General features: G+C 43.9%; 1 protein-coding gene across 1 annotated transcript; it reads right to left on the minus strand.

Moving 5' to 3' along the window:
• Nucleotides 1-9,982: 9,982 nt before the first annotated feature.
• On the minus strand, nucleotides 9,983-10,561 carry LOC119336354 (ATP synthase protein MI25-like). Its single transcript, XM_037608358.1, has one exon. The coding sequence runs from the start codon at nucleotides 10,559-10,561 to the stop codon at nucleotides 9,983-9,985; it is 579 nt and encodes a 192-aa protein (XP_037464255.1).
• Nucleotides 10,562-10,818: the final 257 nt, after the last annotated feature.

The raw sequence follows: 10,818 nt of genomic DNA on the forward strand, positions 1-10,818 counted from the left end.
AATCTCTAAGGACATACACATGGACAAAGTCATGCTTGTTGAGTCCTTAGGTTACAACCTCATGTCTGTCTCAATGCTTTGTGATCTTGATATGGTTGTTGTCTTTGGCAAGTATCGTTGTGTTGTGATCATGGAAGCTGACAATTCCAAAGTCTTTGAAGGCTTTAGGAGAGGAGACTTGTACATTGTTGATTTTTCTACAGGACCACAACCGGCCGTATGCTTACTTGCAAAAGCTTCAGAAGGCTGGCTATGGCATCAACAACTAGGTCATGCTGGCATGAGGAATCTGCACACACTCGCGAAGAAGAAGCATGTCATTGGTATTGAGAATGTCAAATTCCTCAAGGATCACTTATGCGGAGCCTGTGAAGCTGGGAAGATGACAAAGGCCAAGCATCCAGCGAAGACTATCATGACCACCACTCGACCATTTGAATTGCTTCACATGGATCTCTTCGGTCCTAATCATTATTCTGCTGTTACAAATGATGCATCTCTATATGACTTTGTTATTGTTGATGATTATTCTCGTTACACATGGGTACACATTGTCACTTACAAACATGAGGTGCAGGAAGTCTTCAAACAATTTTCCTCGAGGGCTTCAACCAACTTTGGTGTGAAGATCAAGCACATCAGGAGTGACAATGGAACTGAGTTCAAGAATTCCGGTCTTGATGACTATCTTGATGAACTTGGTATTACTCATGAGTTATCTTCTCCTTATACTCCTCAACAGAATGGTGTCGTGGAGCGCAAGAACAGAACCCTCGCTGAAATGGCTCGCACTATGCTTGATGAATACAAGACACCTCGTCGGTTCTGGATTGATGCAATTGATACCGCTTGCCACATCATCAACAGAGTATATCTTCACAAATTCTTCAAGAAGACTGCCTATGAACTCCTCACTGACAAGAAACCCAATGTGAGTTACTTCAAAGTCTTCAGTGCTAAACGTTGGATTAGAGATCCTCATCACAATTCTAAATTTGCACCGAAAGCACATGAGGGTTTCATGCTTGATTACGGAAAGGACTCGCACACCTACAAAGTCTTCAACAACGTTCTTCACAAGGTTGTTGAAACTGTGGATGTGCGGTTCGATGAAACTAATGGCTCGCAAAGAGAGCACCTACCTTCTGTGGTAGATGAACCAGCACCTGAGAAATCCATCAAGTTCAAAGCCACTGAGGATGTCATTCCTACTGAAGAATCTGCTGAAGAATTCATTCCAGAACGTGATGAACGTCGAGCTGGCGCACCTGAAGAAAATGGTGCTGAGGAAAATGCTCCTGAAGAAAATGCAGATCAAATTCCTCGAAGACTATCCGCTCATCCTCGTATTGCAAACAAAGTGCAAATCGAGAAGATCATCAATGACATTGAAGCACCAGGTCCTATCACACGCTCAAAAGCTTCACATTTATCTAACTTTTGTGGGCACTTTGCATTCGTTTCTATCACAGAGCCCACTAAGGTAGATGAAGCATTTCTGGAGCCTGAGTGGATTCAAGCTATGCAAGAAGAATTACACCAGTTCGAGCTCAACAACATCTGGGAACTGGTCAAACGTCCAGATCCTCGCAAGCACAACATTATTGGCACAAAGTGGATCCACCGCAACAAGCAAGATGAAAATGGCCTTGTGGTGAGGAATAAGGCACGGCTCGTAGCTCAAGGCTACACACAGGTTGAAGGAATTAACTTCGATGAAACTTTTGCACCTGTTGCTAGACTTGAGGCTATTCGCATATTACTTGCATATGCTAACTATCATGATATTATCTTACAACAAATGGATGTGAAAAGTGCATTCCTCAATGGTAAGCTTGAGGAAGAAGTATATGTTGCTCAACCACCAGGTTTTGAAGATCCAAAGAATCCCGACAAAGTCTTCAAGCTCAACAAGGCCCTGTATGGCCTCAAGCAAGCCCCTCGGGCGTGGTATGATATCTTGAAGGAATTCTTCATTAAGAAAGGCTTCAAACCTGGTTCACTCGACCCAACTCTTTTCACTAATTCTTATGATGATAAATTGTTTGTGTGCCAAATATATGTTGATGATATCATTTTTGGCTGTACTGACCAACGATATAATGATGAATTTGCCTATATGATGAGTGAAGAATATCAAATGTCTATGATGGGAGAATTGAAATTCTTTTTAGGTCTTCAAATTCGTCAACAACGCAAGGGGATATTCAAATCTCAGGAGAAATACCTCAAGGACGTATTGAGGAAATTCGGCATGCAAGATTGCAAAGGGGTCAAAATTTCAATGCCCACAAATGGCCATCTATGCACTGATGAAAATGGTAAAGACTTCGATCAAAAGGTATACCGCTCCATGATTGGTTCTTTATTGTACCTATGTGCATCTAGGCCGGATATTATGCTTAGTGTTTGCATGTGTGCCCGGTTTCAAGCTACACCGAAGGAATCACACCATAAGGCTGTGAAGCATATTATTCGATACTTAGCTCACACACCAACACTTGGATTATGGTATCCCAAGGGATCTACTTTTGATCTCATTGGATATTCAGACTCTGACTATGCTGGCGATCGCGTGGACCGCAAGTCAACATCTGGTACATGTCATTTCCTCGGACGATCTTTGGTCTGTTGGTCCTCGAAGAAATAGAACTGCGTATCTCTCTCCACTGCAGAAGATGAGTACATTGATGCTGGATTGTGTTGTGCTCAACTACTATGGATGAAGCAAACTCTCAAGGAGTATGGCGTCAACGTGAAGAATGTGCCTCTCTACTGTGACAATGAGAGTGCCATCAAGATTGCTCACAACCCAGTTCAGCACTCGAAGACCAAGCACATCCAAATTCGTCATCATTTTCTTCGCAACCATGTGTTGAAGGGCGACATCTCCATCGACCACGTCAGCACTGAAGATCAGCTGGCCGATATCTTCATTAAGCCCTTGGATGAGAAGAGATTTAGCAAGTTGCGGTGTGAGCTAAATATCCTAGAATCTTCGAATGTTCTCTGAAATGGACACACCTCCTAACACTTATGACGACTTGATGACTTAGATGTGCAACACACGAAGTAACGTTTTTCTTGAATCAATGAAGACTAACCCTCTAAGTGTGAAGAAATGAATGAAGAAATTGATTCTCAGAGCCCTACGACAATTGTACGCGGTGTCTGAAATCAGCTTTCTTATACGGTGGGTTACGCCACCACCCAAAGTTGAAAATCTTCAATTTGAGTTTTTCTTCGTTTTTGAAATTCCTCAGTTTTTCAAATTCTTGAACTTTGCATTGTCTTCACTCTTGCCGGTGTTGTTCTTCATTTGGATATATATGAGTTTTATGTCTTCTACAACATTCACTTATTGTTATTTCTTCAAGTTGATTTCTTCTGCTAAGTGAATGTGATCGGACCCTTCTCCCTCTATGCTAACTCAACCCAGTCTATTCACAAATTCCTCATATGCGTTCTATTTGAAACTCGTTCAAAATCTTCACTGTGTCCTTGACAATTGAAGAAATGGCGGACACAACTTTTAAAACTTATCTTATCTGAATTTTTGGCTTTGCCGCTCAAACTGTTCCGCTTCTCACGACAAATAATTATCTATTCACCCACGATCCTACACGATCGCCACCTCTCAGTACGTGGGTGACACATGTCAAGCGAATGAGAAGGGGCCAGGGGCATGTTCGTCTGATTTCCTCAGTTGAACAATTTTTCACTCTCTATAAATACCCCTGTCTCTTCCTCACTTCACTTTCACCTCGCTCGCGCTCTCTCCCGCTCGAGCTTTCCCGAAACCCTAGCGCTGCCACTACTTCATCATCGCCGGTGAGGAAGAGCTTCACTGCCTCGACCTCGTCGCCGTCGTACTCGCGCCGGTTGCGGATTTCTTCACTCTGCCGCCATAGCCATCTTCCTCTGCCGAGTTAGGGCGTGGAAGATCTGAACTGACGAACTTCACATCTTCACTTCCCAGTTCGTCGTGTTCTTCACTTCGGGTAATTAAAAGTTACTTTTATTGCTCGCTTTGATTCTCAAGTTTTCTTAAAAATCTTCAAAGGTGTTTATTCTTCAATTCTTGACACACATTAACACCTCCACATGTCATCTGCTCTTGATTCGTTTCTCTAAGCAATGATTTTCTTCAAGATTCCTCAATTGTGTGGATTCAATCTATACAACTCTGGAACCTAAGACAAAATGCTTAGTGAAATTCCTCAAGACTCATCTGGTCAAATTCCTCAAAACCTATTCTTTTTGAAAAACCTTCTGAGAACGCATATGACCTCTCCAAATTCCTCGCAACTATACTCTATTCATAGGTACAAATGTCTGCTGCTGAATCACTAGGTTCTCATCAACTTAACTCATTTGTAGCGTTCCTCGAAGAAAAGTTGCACACCTCTTCAGAAACTTCAGTTTTTCATATTCCTTAGCTGAAGAAAATGGGTGACAAAATGCCACAGAAGGGAGGAAAGAGGCCTGAGGTCAATACTGCGTTTGAAATCCCTGAGGACATCTATGCTGGGTACTGCACACCCCCTGAGGAAGATAGAAATCAGCGCAAGGTGCGCATTCAAAAGATAGAAAGGAGATGGGAACGAGATTGGAGGGAGTACAGATATGTCACTCCCAAGTATATGAAGAAATTCGCACTCAACCCTCCATGCCCAAGACCTCCATTGGCACCAGGCCAGTTGGCAGATCCCACCAGCCTCAAGCGCGGTGAGGATTATCCTGATGAATGGGCAAAGCGCCAAGACAAACTGGCTAAGCAAGCAAAGGAAGCAGTGAAGAAATTAAACACCGACTCTGCTGCTGCTACTGCCTCTGCCTCTGCTGAGGCCTCTTCTAGTCAGCCAAAGAAGGCAATGCACAAGAAGCCTGCACATAAATCAGTGCTTCACCTTCAATGCCCTCACGACGAACCTCCTCTGCTATGCCATCAAGGCCAAATTCTTCAAGGCCCTCACGACAAATTCCTCAGACTGCTCCTTCAAAGTCCTCAGCTCCTCCATCAAAATCTTCAGCTGCTCCAACAAAATCCTCGACACCTGTGCATCTTGCCACATGCCAAAGGACTCAAAGCTTCTCTATTGCCTCAGGAGCATCTGCAAGCTCCTCAGCTGCTCGAACTTCCTCAGCTGGTCCCTCACTTCTAAAGAAAAAGGCCACTGCTGGATGAGGTATTCGACCAAGTCCTAACAAGAAGCAAGTGACTTTCCTAGTGCCCTCTGATTATGAAGAGGCGGATGATGAAGAACTTGCCAAAATCATCAGAAACAGGCAAGCTAGGGCCGCTAGACCAAAGGCAGCAATGTGCCGCTGATGTTGGATCCAAAGTTGATCCTCGACTACATTGATCTGTGGCACAAGGATCCTAACACGCCTTTGCCGGAGATGAACCTCACTCCTGGTCAAAGTCATGTTCTGACTGCCTTCATTGAGGAAGAAAAATGGAAATTTGAACAAGGCAGAAGTTTGAAGAAAGCGCAGTACAAGAAACAGCGCTACCTCAAGGACAATGTGCTCACTCTCACTCCTGATCAGCTCCTTGCCTTGCAAGTGGAAATCAAACAACTGAGTGATGAATTTGACTGCTACCATGCTGATTGGAAGGGCGCCAAGGTGCGTTTTGTCAATCTGACGAAGAAATTCACTTCAAGTGCTGCTCCACCTATGCACGTTGAAGTTACTCAGGCTGTAGCATCTGCTCAGCCTACCGAAGAACATGCCAGCACCGTTGATGACATTCAGGCTGCTGAAGAAAATGAGAGTGCCAGGGCTGATGACTCCATTCCAGCCGCTAAAGATATTGCCAGGGCATCCACTAGTGATTCGCCTGAGGAAAGTGAACAAATTAGGACAACTGCATCAGTTGTGCCTGAGGAAAATGAACCAAAGTCCTCTGCACCTCCTGCGCCTACACCAACTCCAAGCCTTCCATCCGCATCAGATACGAAGAAGACCAAGGCTGCAGAATGTGCAGCTATGAAGAAAAGGAAGGCATCAACTTCTTCAAATTCTTCAACTCCGAAGAAGATGAAGACTCTAATCAGTTCAATTGACAATCCAATTGATGCCGTTCCAGTCTCATCAATGCCATCAAAGGACCTTGTTCCATTTGGTGAAGATTATGTGATTCCTGATGAAGAAACTCCTTCTGCTGCTTCATCAGAGCAGTTGGACGAAGAATTTGAAGTGGATAAGATCCCTTCAACCCCAGTCATTTCCTCACCTATGCCTCAGTTTACTGCTGAAGAGGCAGGTGTTGAAGAAATTGAAGATGAGGATGTGGACATTGGGTGTACCACTCCTGTGCTCAATGATGAATTTTGGGGTAGTCAACATCTAAACTCTCCAATGTTCACTCCACTCCAAGCTATTCCTCAGTCCCCTGCTGCCACTGAAGTACAAATGGGATCTGAAGAACCTCATGCAACCCCAAGTGTTCATGAAGAAATTCCAGCCACTAGTGCTGAAGAAATTGTCAACGAAGAATTGACAACCCAGGTTGAAGCTGCAGAAGAGCCTGAAATTCCTCAGCCCGAGGAACCCGAGATTGCGATTCCTAAGGTGGTGCTACAACTGACTGACACTCCTCAGCCCAAGCCAAAGGACCCTTTCTCCAAGAAGCAAAAAATTCAAGGCTGATGATTTCTTCGGCGAGCACGTATTCTTCACTGAATTTAACCCCTATGACAATGCTCGTCTTAGAAGGAAGCATTTCTGGACTGCCAGCCAGGCCAACTTCTATTCCTCAGCGCTTTACAACAAGGACAAAGTCTTCGATCATGAGCATATTCCTCATGTGGACATGGAATACATGCCTTGCTTCTCTCAAGTCCTCAGCATGATTCATGACGCAGACTTGCTCAATTTCTGCTCTGACATAGTTGATTGGAATGAAGAGCTCATTCTTCAGTTCTACGCAACTTTGCATATCACAGGCGATGCTGCTGACGTCAACTCATGGATGTTGGACTGGATGACTGAAAACACTCATTACAAGGCACCAGCCTCTGAATTGCTTCGTGCCTTACCAATCAGTCCTCCACCTGACGGTGCTTGTTGTCTGTATGATGAGCCTGAACTCATTGATCACTATATGCAAGTGCTCATGAAGCCGCTAAAGCCGAGTCAAGCCCCAAGGACCAAATTCCTCGTGAAGGAATTGCTCTATGTGCCCAGAACCATCTACCGCATTCTGACGAAGACCATGAGTCCTATCAAAGGCCATGACTCATCTGATGAAGAAATTATCGGAATGATGAAGAATATGCTTTTCAACATCATGCATGGCATCCCCATAAATTATCATGATTTCTTCATGAGGACTCTGGCGAATGTTGCACTTTCTCCATTTGGGTTGAAGCCTTACGCGTCGTGGATCATGAGATTCCTCAGAACAAGGTCTTCACTCAACTACAAGGCTGGTTTTTAGAATCACCTCAGCTACTTGCCCCCTATTGAAGTCCTCAAGAGGACAATTTCCTCACCCGATGAGAAGGGAAAGTCACTAGTCGTGATCGATGAAGGCATTCGTCCATTGGATGGTCAGTTCTGCAAAGCTGCATCTTACTCCACCAATGATGACTCTGCCACTCATGATACTGCTGCCAATGCTACCAAGACACGTCCTCAAGCTACTGCTCCTCGTGTGCTGACTGATCGTGGACTACTGATAAGTCTTCACTAGAAGGTGGATCGAAACCACAAGTGGGTTAAGCGTCAGTTGGGCTCTATTCTTCACAACATGACTTCTACACATAATGCTGTGAAGAAAAACCACTACTACCTCCATGAAGTGTTTGATCGCACCTGGGCTATTCTGTCACATCTATATGGTGAAGAAGATCTGAAGCAAATGGGCTTCAAGGAAGACTTTGACTGGTCTGCACCTCCACCGAAGAGATTCAAGAAAGTCAAGGTTCCTTCCTTGGTGGCCAGCTCATATTCTTCATCACGCACCACGGGCGAGCATGAAGACTTGAACGACACTGCAGCAGGCCCTACAATGACTCAAGACCCTGATGACGCTGGCGCTCCTCCATCATCATGATATTCTTCAGGGGCGTTAGTCCTCAGTTTCAACCCTTTTGGTCGTTCGATGACAAAGGGGGAGAAATTTGAGTTAGTCTTCAAGCGGGTCTATCTTATATGGGTGTTTTTTTGCTAAGTTACAACTCTCGTTCTTCTGATGACTTTGCTAGATCGAGTTGTAATCTTAAACTCTATGGTGACCTGATACTTTTGTTGTGTCCTTCTGCATGCTTATTCCTTTTTAATGTTAATGCATGCTGAATTACATCAGTCACCATATTTCATCATGCATTTAAAATTCTTTATATTATGGAAAACAGTTGTTCACCATGTAGCTCATCTAATAGATCCTCAATGACAGGAATATTGAATTCATTTTCTGCACTTAACCCAAAAGCAAGTTTGAAAACAAGACCTGCTCTGTGAAGTGATAGAAGTAGTGAAGGTTTAGGCTTCGGATCTGTGAAGTTCAGGTTTTGGAGTAGAGGTCAGAGGCTAGTGTGGGTAGCCCTGTCGGAAACTAGAAAGAAGAGGCTGATGCACCTGCCCAGCGGTGGGTGGGTTCAGCTCGATCAAATGGGATAGGAGTTTTTTTCTCTATCTTGCTCCATGGTGTTCAAGCAGTGCGTCCAGAAAGCTGTGATTCATGGGAGGGAGCAGCTTCAATAGCTTTGGCTGTGAAAACTCTTGATCTTGGAGCATTAGTGTCATCAGTTCACCCAAGATCAGCAGGACAAATAACTACTAGGTTTGTGCCAGAAAAGCGTCTTGCATGACGGGGAAAGAGTGGAAAAAGAAAGAGATTCATCAGCTATGGAATCTGACAGGTATCGGTATTGAACAGAGGGGGCTGTTCACAAAGCATCCCATGGATGGTAATGGTGCTTCCCCAGCTGCTGTTCCTACTCCTTTGGCTGGTGCCAAATCAGGTGACTTTGAAGTTGAAGCTTTCCCGCAGAATGATGTAACCATGCTGGTAGTACTATGATTGCCTTAGAGCGCAGATGTCTCTGTCCCTAGGAACGTGATGCTTAGGTGCGAGGTGAAACACAAGCAGGAGATCGAGAAAAGAAATCATACGGATTGCAACCTACAGATGAAGAATCTGCTTCATTGTTCCCACCATCTATATCAGATGTTTAATAAGAATAGGAATCGAATAAGCTGCTGATTGACTGAGGAATCATTTGAAAAGAAAGGAAGGGTGATGCTTGTTAAACAAAGCTGCGTGTGGGGCCGCCACATATAGCTGTAGTTTCTGCTGTAGCATCTGTTATTTCCATTATTGCTGTAGTAGCATCGATTATTTCTCAGGTTACTAATGACCCAATCTATCTATCGCAACCACCCCTACTTTTAGTAGATGGAGATGCGCACCTAGAAAAGACGGAGGAAAGAGAACCTGCCCTTCTGACTTCTTCTCTTGTCTGTCCTTTACACAAAGCGATCTATGGTCTCAACAAGCCCTGATAGCGTCGGTGTTTGAAGTTCAGCACAGTGGTTATGTTATCCAGGCAGGGTTTGCTCGGGAGTGATCATGATTCGGCCATGTTCGTATCAGTTTATCCTCGTGGACCTGCTATTCTGTTGTTGTATGTTGATGATATTCTATTGATTTATCCTCGAGGACGCTTCTTCTGAAAGAAAACTGGGGAAAAATCAATATGGAGCCATCAAAGGCTTATCTGGCCAATATGACTTCCTGAAATTCTTTCCTGAGAAAAACCTAAAATGGAGGGGTTGGGGCTTTGGCTCCAGGATCAAACTCTATCTTGTGGTAGACTGCCCTCCTAGGGAGCGCTTGGGCAACTAACTTGTGGGGCATGACATCCAAAATTCATTATTTACATTAGGAATTTCCTGAAAAAAGTCTTATGTGTATTGGATCCGCTCTTTTGTTAGCATGAACACATGAATGAGATTCTTCTTATTCTTCCTAAATAGGACCCCCCACCCTCACCTTTCTTAGGACTATCAAGCCTTCTCGAATTAGGTCTATGGTAGAAGCTTTGAACATAGACCCGGATACAAATCTTTCACTCACTGAAAAGTGAAAACATGTGACTATATCGTCCTGAAGACGGATGCGGCGGGAAGAAGTGACATTTAGAAGTGTTGCTAACTTTACATTTAGGTTTCGGCATAACAAAGCTTGCACTGTCTTTTCGCACTTAGGCGCACAACATGCCATTGGTAATGATTCTACTACGATGCTGCAAATTCGCAAGCTGATCCTAAGTAATCGTTGTTGTTCATTGGATTCCTCCGGAATTACTTCGTTAGGATTGAAGAATTGCAGCAATTCTTCCTGAATAGACTTGATTCTCCCATCGAGAGTTTCTTTGAAAGTCTTACCTAAACTCTTCCGACTGAATATGAGAAATCCTATAAAACAACGAGCTACTATGATTTCTTCATTATAGATTGAGATCTTCTTCGGACTTGATGCACAAATAGATGGAATAGCAGCAAATAGCATATTTCTATCCTTCATATCTGTAGAAAGAAATCTCATCTCCAGGTAACTCCATCTTTTTCAGCTCTGCTCGCTCACTTTTGAAAAGAAAGGAGACTGATCTTGACGCCAGCGTTGGTTTTTCCAATGAAACGAATTTTGGATTGAGATTTCACATAAGCATTGCACAATGATCCGCACTAGGCAGGGAGCAGCAATGATACCGCCGGCCAGGAATAAGTACTTATCCCTCTTATACTTAAGAAAAGAGAATAGAAGTGGTTCCTTTTCTTTCTATACGAAATTCGACGATTTCG

Source organism: Triticum dicoccoides, chromosome 7B, assembly GCF_002162155.2.
Source record: "Triticum dicoccoides isolate Atlit2015 ecotype Zavitan chromosome 7B, WEW_v2.0, whole genome shotgun sequence".
NCBI classification, from domain to species: domain Eukaryota; kingdom Viridiplantae; phylum Streptophyta; class Magnoliopsida; order Poales; family Poaceae; genus Triticum; species Triticum dicoccoides.